General features: G+C 40.5%; 1 protein-coding gene across 2 annotated transcripts in view; it reads left to right on the forward strand.

Moving 5' to 3' along the window:
• The first annotated feature begins 438 nt into the window (after positions 1 to 438).
• The window catches only part of LOC121928692 (acidic mammalian chitinase-like), a 37659-nt gene continuing 24668 nt past the window's right edge, over positions 439 to 13429 (forward strand). Inside the window, exons 1-9 of one of the 2 annotated variants that reach the window (XM_042463765.1) lie at positions 442 to 595; positions 1198 to 1227; positions 2587 to 2788; positions 3322 to 3375; positions 5557 to 5707; positions 5986 to 6113; positions 6618 to 6753; positions 7592 to 7774; positions 13085 to 13201. In XM_042463765.1, the coding sequence (XP_042319699.1) occupies positions 571 to 595; positions 1198 to 1227; positions 2587 to 2788; positions 3322 to 3375; positions 5557 to 5707; positions 5986 to 6113; positions 6618 to 6753; positions 7592 to 7774; positions 13085 to 13201 (1026 nt within the window). In that variant the 5' untranslated portion in view covers positions 442 to 570. Of the gene's footprint in view, positions 596 to 1197; positions 1228 to 2586; positions 2789 to 3321; positions 3376 to 5556; positions 5708 to 5985; positions 6114 to 6617; positions 6754 to 7591; positions 7775 to 13084; positions 13202 to 13429 lie in introns of both variants that reach the window. The other variant, XM_042463764.1, reaches the window with a different exon arrangement.

Consider the following 13429-nt stretch of genomic DNA (forward strand, 5'->3'; position numbering starts at 1 on the left):
TTGCAGCTGCTGACAGAGACTTCCCATTTCCAGGTGACCCACCTGTGAACCTATGAGTATTGGAGACCAGGCTAATGCACTGAACTGGGGAGGGGGGATAAGGGGGTGGGAGTAACTGATCCCACCCTGCTTTCCAATCCTATGTTTACTGAAGAGGGGAACCCTGATCAACAACCAGGGCTTATGTATTGGGGCTAAAATAGGTTCAGTATCCAAGTCAAAATCAAATAATAGAGGAAAGTATCAAAGAGATAGGCAGAAATATAAACCTTGTTTTGGTGGATATTTTCTCACCCCATCCCTCCTGCATTTTTGGCATTCAAACGGCTGGGTGCAATAAATAAATCCCACACCCACAATACCAATTGCAACATTTTTCCCCTAGACAATTGCACAATCATTCCAGGAAGCAACGCAATCACCAAAGAAAAGCAATTCTAGAGTTGTGTATATTCTTTCACTTCCAGTCTGCTGGGTTCCTATAAAGCTGATTCAGAGCAACAGCACAGGCACATCACAGTAAAGGAAGCAGGGTTCTTGTTGTGGTCTAGTAGTTTGGAACACACCAGGATGAGTGGAACAGTCATATGGACCGGTAAGCCTTTTGATGAAATTTATAGTCAGACTTGGGAACTCTTTTGCAAGTAGTCAGGGACGTAGCCGGGGGGGGGGGGGTTGGGGGGCCGGACCCCCCCCTCCATTAGAAAAATGAATGGTGTGTGCTGCCGCCCCGCCCCACTCAAGCCCCATTATAATGGTGGCACTTAGTCTGGACCCCCCCCCCCTTCCTAAAATCCTAGCTACATCCCTGAAGTAGTGTTCAGGCAAGTCAGTTTAGGATCACAGAGAGTGTTGCTTTCTATGAACAGGGAGTGTTGCTTTCTATGAACAACATATGAGGAGGATAGGTAAATAATATTTTGAAGTTTGCAGTTAGAAATCTTTACATTCCAGGGGGCCTCCAGAAAATCCAATATCCATGCATGAGAAAATCCCATATAACTGACCAGTAAGCAGGTGTGCTTTCTGACTCATTTAAGAATATGCACTGCATCCATTCGGATCCCTTTATTGATCTAAAGAATAATCTTGAAAGTGAAATGAATAGGATTTTGATTGTTTGGTGTTTATAGCAAAATTAAATTTGTCATGGTATACCATAATTTCCTTCTCTCTTTCTCTCTCTTTTTGCATTAGGTGTAGTTGCACTGATATGTCTACAACATGGTACGTCATTGTTTCCTTCTTCATTTAGAGCTCTTCATTTAGAACTTCCTTGTTCCATAGGTCAAACATTTAAAGAGTGCCCCCGAATTCTCTTCCCACAAATATAAAATTCTCAATCAATGGTGTAAGATTCATGGAAATAATGTTATTACAGGTTGAGTATCCCTTATCCAAAATGCTTGAGATCCGAAGATGGATTTTTTTCAGATTTTTTTCAGTTATGGAATACTTGTATTTTCATGCAATATAATTAGGCTGGAGAGAGACCGCGGGGTCTGTAAGATGGTGGGAGGTATGGATTCCTGCCATTTCACAGATATTCACATCTCTTTCCTCCCATGTATGTTTCCAGCCTCACAAATACAGTACAGATATCTACTATACTACCTGCGTTTTGAGTACTTCAGATTTTGGATTCTGGATAAGAGATACTCAGCATGTTTCTGATCCAAAAATACTTCTATTATGTTTTCCGTTACGCATGTTTTTCTATGCTAAGAAGTTCCAATATTGCATCCTTACCTCTTGTGAGAACTGTTCCTCTTGTTTTTTATTATCTTGGCTGCTTTCTCTGTTCTTTTTCCAGCCGTACAATATCTTGCAACAACCAGAACTATACAATGTATCCCAGATGTCTTCCAGCTCTTAATTCCTTTCCTTATCATTCTCTGCCAGTTCAGTTCCCATTAGTGTAGGGTTTGCTTTTCCCCAGACATATTTCGCTTTATATTTGCTTACATGATGGAACTGATTTTGCCATTTTGATGTTCATTCACCCAGTTTGAAGAGATCTTTCTGAACAGCGGCAGCTGGTGACTCCCACATCAGTAGGAGACTGAATCCGCTCCAAGTTGTATTACTGCATTTATCCAATATGTTGAATGCCAAACAGCTATAATGGTGTACTGTGATACATATCAAATACAAGAATGGATTTACTGGCTTTCTGACATGAGGGTCATCAGTCTTTGCCATTTCTGGCGCTGCACCCACACTGCAGAAATAATCCAGACTGATGTGACTTTAACTGCAATGTCTCAATGTTATAGAATTCTGGGAATTGTAGTTTGTTGTGGTACCAGAGCTCTTTGACAGAGAAGCCTAAATGTTTCACAAAAAACTACAGTTCCCAGAATTACATATCAATGAGCCATAGCACTTCAAGTGATGCCAATTTGGATTATTTCTTCAGTGCAGATACAGCCTGGATCTCTTTGCTGTCCAGTTTTTCTGTGACACCCCTAAACTATTTTTGTTGTCTTCTGTGAAACTGGTGGCCTCCCTGCTCACACCTAATTCCATTTTGTTGCATGTTCATTAACTCTCTTTTCATTTTATCTTTCTGAATCACCATAACAGTTTCTACCTTTAAGCTGGTTTGCTATTTCACCAACTGGTCTCAGTACCGGGAAACCGCAGGACGCTTTGTCCCAGATGACATTGATCCAGATCTCTGCACCCACATCATTTATGCTTTTGCCAACATAAAAGACAATCAGATTGTCACCACTGAGTGGAATGACATGAGCACGTATGAGAGTATCAACAGTCTTAAAAGCAGGTAGGTACAGTAGCAAGACACGTACAAACTTTGCAACACAAAAGTGAAGTAGCATCTATAGCTGCCTCATATTGGTACATAATGGCTCATGCTGAGGTGTGGTAAATTACTTTTTGGACAGTAGTTCCCAAGATGCATCTAATAAGAGCCCTAATGTGCAAGTCCTCAGGCAGTATTCTTAAGAGCTGTAGATGCATCTAATGTGCAGCCCTAATGTGCAAGCCCTGCTCCAACTGAAATTGAACTCATAACCATTTTTAACTGGATGATGTTCCATGTTCATAAACTCAGTGTTATAGTTGGGTAATCTCTGGTAGTCTTTCAGGAAGAGTTTATTTAGATGGGAATGTGTACTTCACTTATTTTAACTTACTTTCAAAGATGGTAAGCCAGCCCCTTTTCTTTGGGAGGGGGGGACTTGTCATTCTACCCCAGGATACCAGTGTTTATTTCAATCAGCCTTTGATAGATTCTGGGTAAAAATTATACACTTAATTTTTACTTCCTTTTCTCTTATTCATTGATTTATTTAGAAATCCCAGACTGAAAACTCTTCTCTCTATTGGAGGATATTTGGGATCCAAGTCGTAAGTCCAAAATTATCAATTTATTCAATTTCTGCTTTTGGTAGCCAAGATTAAATGTCAGAAAAGCCACTGATGCAAACAAACCTCACACACAAGGCTGGTTACAGCTTCAAAGCATGACATGGAAAGGGAAGGAAATGAAGGAACTGAGCAGCACCTTTGAGAATGTTTATTTTAACATGGATTTTGTGGCTATCAATCCACTTCTTCAGTGCACTATTGTAGTTAGAAGTACAGCCACAGGCATATTGGAAGGTTATAATGTAATAGGATACACAAACATGCACATTGCGAGCAGAGTCATAAATCATCAGAGAGTTGTGTGAGATGGTATAGGTTTGTCAAACAACTGGTCTGTAATCCTGAGATGTAAACCAACAGTTAGAACTGTGGTAACAAAATCAGTATCAAGCTTCATAGGAATAATAGTCACTGAAGCCACACCACAGGAGGAAAGAGTTAGGCTCTCCCCTCCTGATGCTCCCCAGCATTAGCATTGATCAGGCATAGCAAAGCACATATTTAACATATGTTTATATATCATTTAAATAAGATACCTTAATTTTTAAAACCCCATCCTGTGTTTAAAATCCAGCAATGGAAAGAACTTTGAAAATGCAAGCTCCTTCTCCACTAACCCCTCTCTGTCCCCTAGCAGAGTAGCTTCTTTCCTCCACCAGGTAAATAACTACTTATGTGAGCCCATGCTCCTCGTTGTTTGTACAATTTATCTTTTGCAGAAAATTATGTGAATTTTGGAGAAATTATATAAACTGAACATTCACATGGAGGCCCTCATGGCAGTCCTTTCCTACACTCCATTGCCTTTTTCTTCTAGTTGTGAACATACTGTATATATGAAAACATCTTGTTAGAGCCATCAGCAAGTCACCCATTATAACTTTCAGCTAACTACGGATTATGGGTACAACTGTCCTTAAAACACCAGTCAGTAATCCTGGATCACACCTATGTGATTGCAAGCATTGTGTCACCATGCCCTCCAACATTTCACAGAGGAAAACTGGGACATTTGTGACCAAGCAAGATCACAATGTGGCCTGGATGGCAAAAGCTATTAATGAAAAGAATACACAAGCTAGGAAAGCCTGCAAGTTCTTTCAAGTTATTTTGACATAAGAAAAAATTTGTGAACCCACAGACTTAACTATACACTACATGATCTCAAACTAGAGGATAATCATCATCCCCTTAAGAAGACAATGGAATATTCTAAGCTGCCACCTTGGATATAACTTTGATTTGGGGCAACTGAAGAAAGCAGAAGTGGAAAAGTTTTGCTAATTCATTTATTAATTCCTGTTTGTTAATCTCTAATATGTTGTAATATACCATATCATAGATGACTCTATAAAGATGATTCTATAAATCTTCAAGAGACTCTGGCTGCATCAGCACAGCAGAAATAGTCCAGCTTGACACCATTTTAACTGCCATAGTTCAATGCTATGGAATTCTGGGAATGGTAGTTGGTTGTGGCACCAGAGCTATATGACAGAGAAGGCTAAATATCCCAGAATTCCATAGCACTGAGGCATGGCAGTTAAAGTGGTGTCAAACTGAATTATTTCTGCAGTACAGATGCTCTTTCTATTATTACCCATCCTGCTGAAATCTTGTATACCTAGAGCCATGGCTTCCGTGAAGGAGTCAGTCCACTTGTAATGCAGTCTTCTTCTTTGCCTACAGACTACCACAATGAGTCATGCTGTCTTATGATATATCCAAAGTATGATAGCTTCAGTTTAACCATTTTAGTTTCTAGTGAAAATTCAGGTTTGATTTGTTTTTAGGCATATTTATTTATCATTATGGCAGTCCATGGTATTTGTAGAGCACTCCTCCAGCAAAACATTTCAAATGATCTTATTTTTCCTCTCTCTCTCTCTCTCTCTATATATATATATATATATATATATATTCCCTCTTCAATTATAATATTGTGTGTTGGTGTATAGCATTTGACCATATTATAAATACAGTGAATACGGCATTATTGATTAATATGTGCCCATAGCAATGCATCAGAAACAAAACAGATGCCACTGTAGGTTTTACTTGGTACAAAAAAACAAAAAACAAAAAACCTCAGTGATATTTCTATGAAAAATGCAAAAATAAAAAAAAATCCTCTAATTCTGCATTTTCCATCTGTTACAGCTTTAGAAATGTAACAAAATCTCCTGCCACACGCTCAGAATTTGTGGCATCAGTGGTGCAGTTTCTTCGGGAAAACAGTTTTGATGGCTTGGATCTTTCTTGGCAATACCCAGAACAGAGTGATAGAAGACGTTTGGCTAACCTGGTTAAGGTACATGAAATATAAATCATTTCTGTGTAAGCAGGATTTAGCAAGATATGGATTTAAGAGACAAATGAGCCAATTTAAAAAATAAAGCAGCTAGCATGGCTACCTGGGTATTATAGTCTGACAGAGTAACTTTTCCAAACTCCATAATTATCTAGAGCAGCCACAGTGTTAGAAAAAGAACTGAAGATGGCCAAAAGACTCCGAAGTACAAATTATTATTAATATGCTGCACAGAAAGTGACCTGTTCCATAAATCACAACAATATCTTATCCTTTAGGACCTATATTACGCATTTGTAACAGAGGCTCAGAACAATCCAGGTATGGAAAAACTCCTACTGAGTGTTGCAGTTCCAGCTGGAAAGGAAGCCATTGATAAAGGCTATGATATTATGAAGATCTCAAGGTAAATCCTTTCAGCTATATCTGTTACACACAAAGAAATGGCTAATGTATATTAGTGAGAAGTACTTTGAATGGAAAACATCCTATCCGGGGAAACAGCAGCATACAAGGGCATTTCGTATTGGCTGTAGTTTAAATAGTGCAGATGAGCAAATAAATGCTATGGGGATTTGTGCTCATTAATGAATCTCTGGTTTTAAATAAGAGTTCAGCCTTGTACAGCTTCCCATCCTCATCCTCTTCTTTAAAAAGAATTGAGGTTCTAGTCCCAACTAGAGTAGACCCATCCAACCATGTAGGTAAACCCAACAGATTCCATACTTCAATGGCTCTACTCTAGTTGAGATTAAGAATAGGATTTAACATAAGTGTCATATCTTCAGATATGCTGAGAGGAAATCTAGTGCAGGTAATTAAATAGGTACTTTGTTTGAACCTTACAGATTTGAAATGTAAGCATGACCACACTTACACAGCATGGCTTGCTTTACTATTTATTCTCCAGTTCTGCAGATTTCCTTAATTTCTTGACCTTTGATTTCCATGGTTACTGGAAAGATGGCAGTCACAAGTACACAGGGCATACAAGTCCCCTTCAGAAGGGGAAAGCTGACAGTGGAACTGCATCGTCTTATAATGTGGTAAGTTGTGAGTCCAAAGACTATGTAAAATGTTGTGAAAACTTTTTGAGATAGGACCCTGGATGACATGTTCTCCCTTGATCATGAGGAAAATCAAGCAACCCTGGCCATGAGTTGGACCTAGTTATCTGTATCTGCACAAGATATTCACAAGTCATGAGTCGTTCCACCTGTCCCTCTCAGCAAACCTTTCTTTCTCTCATCCTCATCTTTGAACCAAGGTCCCATATTTGTGCTCAGAATCAAATATAGACATTAAGAGGAATGTGTTTTTCACCCAGTTAACCCTTTTCTCTTCTTCAGAGCTATGAGCCTTGGCAATCAGACTTGCAAATTAAATCTTTTTTTTACTTTCAAATAGTCAATGGCCAAACAAAGGATGCTTAATGCAATATATGCAACTGAGGAAAATCAAGTGCAAAAGAAATCAGACATTCTCATACTTTTCACTGTTTATGTTATGTACAGACCTCATTTGTTGCTCTTTAGAAACAGAAAACAGGAGAGAGGCATTTGTAATATGAGCTTGCATCCTGGAAAGAGTCATTTTAAACTTTGTGTGTCAAAAGGCACTTTTTGTATGTCATATAGTTGTCCTGCCCCCCCCCCAGCTTAAATATTATTAACAACTAATTAATAAATATTATTAATGAAATATCTTTTCGTTAATAACTTACAGTTATTATGTTTCTTTTAAAAATTGGTTTTGACAGGATCATAATTGAAGGTATATGTAACCCATAATGCAGCACAGTAGAACTGGAATATGCAGAGTGTACCAGCAAATATGCATAGTGATTAATCTATCCCTCTTTCTTTCCTCCCCCCTTTTTTGCAGGATTATGCAATAAAATATTTAATAAGTAAGGGTGCTCCAGCTGAGAAGATCATCATGGGAATCCCCACATATGGGCAGACTTTCACTCTTTCTTCCACGCAAACTGTGGTCGGTGCTGTGGCATCTGGTCCAGGGACACCTGGTGCTTTCACAAAAACGGAAGGAATTCAGGCATATTATGAGGTAGCAAGGATTTCATTCATGTTTGTCTTCCCATTTAGCCCATGGAAATCACAGTCTCTCTCTGTCTTCTGGATCACTGTCAAGGAAATTGGATGACCAAGTCATATTCTCTCACTCTTGGAGAAAGGCAGTGGTGGCACACCTCCTCTGAATACATCTTGCCAAGAAAAGCCTAGTATAGGTTTGCCATAAATTGGAGTTGACTTGTTGGCACATAGCAACATCCACCATAACATATGTAATTGCATGGAAATGTTGCCTTTTAAAAATGATTGCACCTAGAAGCCCAGTTCCCAGCCAACATGACCACTGCCACATGTTCTCAGGGTGATTGTTCAAAAAAGTAAAAATGTAAAAATGTAGTCCACATGCAACAGACATTTGTTGTTGTGTTAATTGCCCTCAAATTGAATGAGAGCCCTCCAGCCCACACTATCACCAACAGCCCTGTTCAGGTCTTGCAGACTCAGGGCCATGGCTTCCTAGAGTGAGTCTATCCATCTGGGATGTAGTCTCTCACTTTTCTGTGGAGACTGAGAGTCTTTGGTATTTGTGGAGGCTCTGCATGCAATTTAGAACTCTGAATTTTACCAAGGGAGTTTTGTTAAGAAAAAGACAAAAGAAATGTATGAACACTTTGCTACAAAGAAGGAATTTGAAGGCTATCCCAAAAATAAAAGGAAGGACAAAAAAGAAAAATGAAGGAATGATATTGGGGGTGAGGGGAGAGAACAGAAAGGGAAAGGAATAGGAATTTAAAAAGGAAAGGAGGCATGTTTATCCTTAATCTACTGAGAGAAATTCAGGGAGGAATCCTCAGCAATGAATCATAGAATCATAGAGTTGGAAGAGACCGCAAGGGCCATCCAGTCCAACCCCCTGCCATGCAGGAAATCCAGATCAAAGCATCCCCGACAGATGGCCATCAAGCCTCTGTTTGAAGACCTCCAAGGAGGGAGACTCCACTACACTCCTGGGAAGTGTGTTTCACTGTCAAACAGCCCTTCCTGTCAGGAAATTCCTCCTAATGTTGAGGTGGAATCTCTTTTCCTGCAGCTTGCATCCATTGCTCCGGGTCCTAGTCTCTGGAGCAGCAGAAAACAAGCTTGTTGTTCCCTCCTCAATATGACATCCCTTCAAATATTTAAACAGGGCTATCATATCACCTCTTAACCTTCTTTTCTCCAGGCGAAACATACCCAGCTCCCTAAGGCGTTCCTCATAGGGCATGGTTTCTAGACCTTTCACCATTTTTGTCGCCCTCCTTTGGACACACTCCAGTTTCTCAATGTCCTTTTTGAAATGTGGCGCCCAGAACTGGACACAATATTCCAGGTGGGGCCTGATCAGAGCAGAATATAGTGGCACTATTACTTCCCTTGATCTAGACACTATACTTCTATTGATGCAGCCTAAAATCGCATTGGCCTTATTAGCTGCTGCATCGCACTGTTGACTCATGTTCAACTTGTGGTCTACTTGGACTCCCTTTCACATGTTGTCTCCTTAAGCCAGGTGTCTCCCATCCTATATCTGTGCATTTCATTTTTTTTCGCCCTAAGTGCAGTACCTTACATTTCTCCCTGTTGAAGTTCATTCTGTTAGCTGTGGCCCAGCTTTCTAGTCTATTCAGGTCATTTTGAATTTTGATCCTGTCCTCTGGAGTATTAGCTATTCCTCCTACTTTAGTGTCATCTGCAAATTTGATAAGTATTCCCCCAATTTTTTCCTCCAAGTCACTGATAAAGATGTTGAATGGCACTGGCCCCAGGACAGAGCCCTGTGGGACCCCACTGGTCACTTCTCTCCAGGATGAAAAGGTGCCATTGTTGAGCACCCTTTGGGTTCGGCCGGTCAACCAGTTACAAATCCACTTAAAAGTTGCCTTGTCTAGCCCACATTTTACAAGCTTGTTTGCAAGAATGTCATGGGGAACTTTGTCAAAGGCCTTACTGAAATCAAGATATAATATATCCACAGCATTCCCTTCATCTACCAAGCTGGTAATTTTATCAAAGAAAGAGATCAGTTTTGTCTGGCATGACTTGTTTCTCTGAAACCCGTGTTGACTTTTTGTGATTATGGCATTGCCTTCTAGATGTTCACAGATTCTCTGTTTAATGATCTGCTCTAGAATCTTTCCTGGTATTGATGTCAGACTAACTGGACGATAATTGTTGGGATCCTCTTTCTTCCCCTTTTTGAAGATGGGGACGTTTGCCCTCCTCCAGTCTGCTGGGATTTCTCCTGTTCTCCAGGAGTTTTCAAAGATTATTGCCAATGGCTACGATATTACATTTGCCAGTTCTTTTAATACCCTTGGATGTAGCTCATCTGGTCCTGGAGACTTAAATTCATTTAGGTTAAACTGGTATTCTTGTACTATCTCTTTACTTATTTTGTGCTGAAATTCCCCTATTCTGTCCTCTGCTCCATTATCCTCAGGTTGAGCACCCTTTGCCTTTTCTGAGAAGACTGAGGCAAAGAAAGTGTTGAGTAATTCTGCCTTTTCTCTGTCTTCTGTTAGCATTTTGCCATCTTCTCCACGCAGTGGCCCAACCGTTTCTTTCTTGCTGCGGACATATCCAAAAAAGCCCTTTTTGTTGTTCTTAACCTCTCTAGCAAGCCTGAGTTCATTCTGCGCTTTAGCTTTTCTGACCTTATCTCTACGCATGCCTGCTATTTCTTTGAATTCCTCTTTAGTGATTTCCCCATTTTTCCATTTCTTATACATGTTCCTTTTAAAATTTAGCTGAGCTGAAAGTTCCTTTGTCATCCATCCTGGGTTCTTGAGACACCTCTCATTTTTTTTTCCTTCAGTATCTCCCTTTTGAGAAACTCCCATCCATCTTGAATTCCCTTCTCTTTTAGTAATCCTGACCATGGGATCGCCCCCAGTATTTCTCTGAGTTTAATCCGCTCTCCTAAAGTCTAGAATGCGTGTCTGACTATGCCTGGCTTCTCCTTTCCACTGTATAACAAACTCCAGGAGAACATGGTCACTTCCACCTAATGATCCCACCACTTGCACTTCATTAACCAAGTCATCCTTGTTGGTTAGGATCAGATCTAAAATAGCTGATCCCCTTGTTGCCTCTTCCACCTTTTGGACCATGAAATTGTCTCCAAGGTAAGTGAGGAATTTACTAGACCTTGAGGATCTGGCTGAGTTTGACTTCCAACAAATATCAGGGAAGTTGAAGTCACCCATCACTACTACATCTCTCCTTTCTGAGTGTGTGGTCATCTGTTCTAGAAAGGCATCATCCAATTCCTCCGTCTGACTTGGGGGTCTGTAGTAGACTCCCACCATAACATCCTTGTTGTTTCCCTGCCCTTTAATTTTTATCCAGCTGCTCTCCACCTGGCTTCCAGGACTGATGTCCTGGATCTCTTCACTGGTGTAAATGTCCCTGACATATAGGGCTATTCCTCCTCCTTTCCTGTTTGGCCTATTTCTCTTGAAAAGGTTATACCCCCCTATTTCCACATTCCAATCATGAGACTCATCCCACCAGGTTTCAGTGATGCCTATTATATCATATTTGCTTTGTTGTACTAGGAGTTGAAGTTCATCTTGCTTATTTCCCATGCTCTGTGCATTAGTGTAGAGGCATCTAAGACCATGTGTTCCCTTTACTTGCTGCCTGTGCAAGTTCTTTTGCCTCCCACTGTTGGGTCCTTGCACTGTTTGTCTTGTTCCCTCTCTGTCAGTTTGACTATCTTCTCCAGCCTTTTTGCCTTCCAGAATACTGTCTCCCTCCCTCACATAACTCAGTTTAAAGCCCTCCTGATCAAATTCTTGAGGCTATTGGCAAAAATGTTTTTGCCAACTGGCATGAGATGCAACCCATCCCTTGCCAGAAGTCCCTCCTCATGGAACCACAGCCCATGGTCCAAGAATCCAAATCATTCTGGGCGGCACCATCTACGGAACCAGTTATTTACATCCGCTATTTTCTTCTCCCTTCCTGGACCATGCCCTTCGACTGGGAGAAGAGAGGAGATGACAACCTGTGCATCCACCTCTTTCAACTTCCTACCCAAAGCCTCATAATCCCTTATGATATTCTGAAGGCTATGCCTTGCAGTATCATTGGTTCCCACATGAACCAAAAGAAATGGGTAATGGTCAGTAGGCTTGACCAGTCTTGTCAGCCTCTCTGTCACATCACAGATCTTTGTCCCAGGGAGACAGCACACCTCCCGAGACATCTTGTCAGGCCCACAAACCACTGGTTCAGTGCCTCTCAGCAAAGAGTCCCCGATGACCACCACACACCTCCTCCGAGGCTTAGCAGCAGCCGTTCCCTTTGGTGAAGCTCTCTAGGTCCCCTGCTCTGTCCCTGAGGTCTGTCCCTGCTGTTGTTCCTCATCATCCTTGATAGTAGAGAGAGATTGAAATCGATTCTGTAGCTGTAAGCTTACAGAATGTTCCCTGGTTTCCCTACTTCTGTGTGTGACCTTCCTCCAACTATCTACTTCTGTTGTGTGTGAGGTGACCTCCTCTTCCCCAGCAACTTCCTCTGTGTGTTTCCTGTCCAGGACCATCTGGTCCGTTCTGGTCAGGGAAACCTCTTCCTCCCTATGATGCTGAAGTGTAGCAACCTGGACCTCCAGCTGCTGTACTTTCTCTTCTAAGAGGGCTACCAACTTGCACTTGGGGCAGGTAAAGTTCCCCATATCCCTAGGCAAGAAGACAAACAAATGAATACAAACAAATGAATAAATCCAATCAAGGGAAGATATGTTCCCATCTCAGAACTTGGATGGTTGTTTGGATTATAGCTCTCAGAATCCCAACAGCCAGCATAGACATTGGCTGTTGTCCACAAGTATACTGGAACCTATAGTCCAAAAAATAACTTTCCCATACATTGTAGGAGGGCATCTACCAGTCAGAAATGCAGAGTGTTTTGGTGGAGAGACTAGTGCACAATTAGGCATGGTTGGTGAAAGACATTTTGCTGCTTCCAGCAAAGCAACAAAAATCATCTCATGCAAGGTGTCTAGTATCAAAGACCAACAACTTACTGATACAGAAAAAGCCCTATCTTTTGAATGCTGGTGGCCCATGATTTGGGGAGCAGGTGTGCCTCATCTTGTCACTGCACAAGGGACCACAGGACCTTGCTTTTTGTACATGTATATCATATTTCACATAAAGATGAAACACTAAGAAGCCAATATTTGGAGCACAAGTCATCTAGAGCTTTAAAAGTAAAAACCAGAACCTTTAATTGAATTCTGGAAGTGCTATTTATTTATATATTTATATACTTTTTATCTCTTCCAATTTATTCCTACCAGATCTGCAGTTTTAATCATGGTGCCAAGAAAGTATGGATCGATGAGCAAGCAGTTCCTTATTCTTACAAAGGAAACCAGTGGGTAGGATATGAAGATGTGGCAAGCGTTCAGATTAAGGTCCATTCCTTGTTTTCATTTCTTCTTTAATTGAATTTTATTCTTTGAATATGTGAGGTGTTTTAATGCTGTAACAGCTTAATTTTATTTTAATGCTGATATTTTGCATGTTTTTAATTGTATCATTCTTTTAAACTGTGAGCCACTTTGAGTCCCAATGTTTGGGGGAAAGTGGGATATTATTATTATTATTATTATTATTATTATTATTATTATTATTATTATTAT

Source organism: Sceloporus undulatus, chromosome 4 (assembly GCF_019175285.1).
Source record: "Sceloporus undulatus isolate JIND9_A2432 ecotype Alabama chromosome 4, SceUnd_v1.1, whole genome shotgun sequence".
NCBI lineage: Eukaryota > Metazoa > Chordata > Lepidosauria > Squamata > Phrynosomatidae > Sceloporus > Sceloporus undulatus.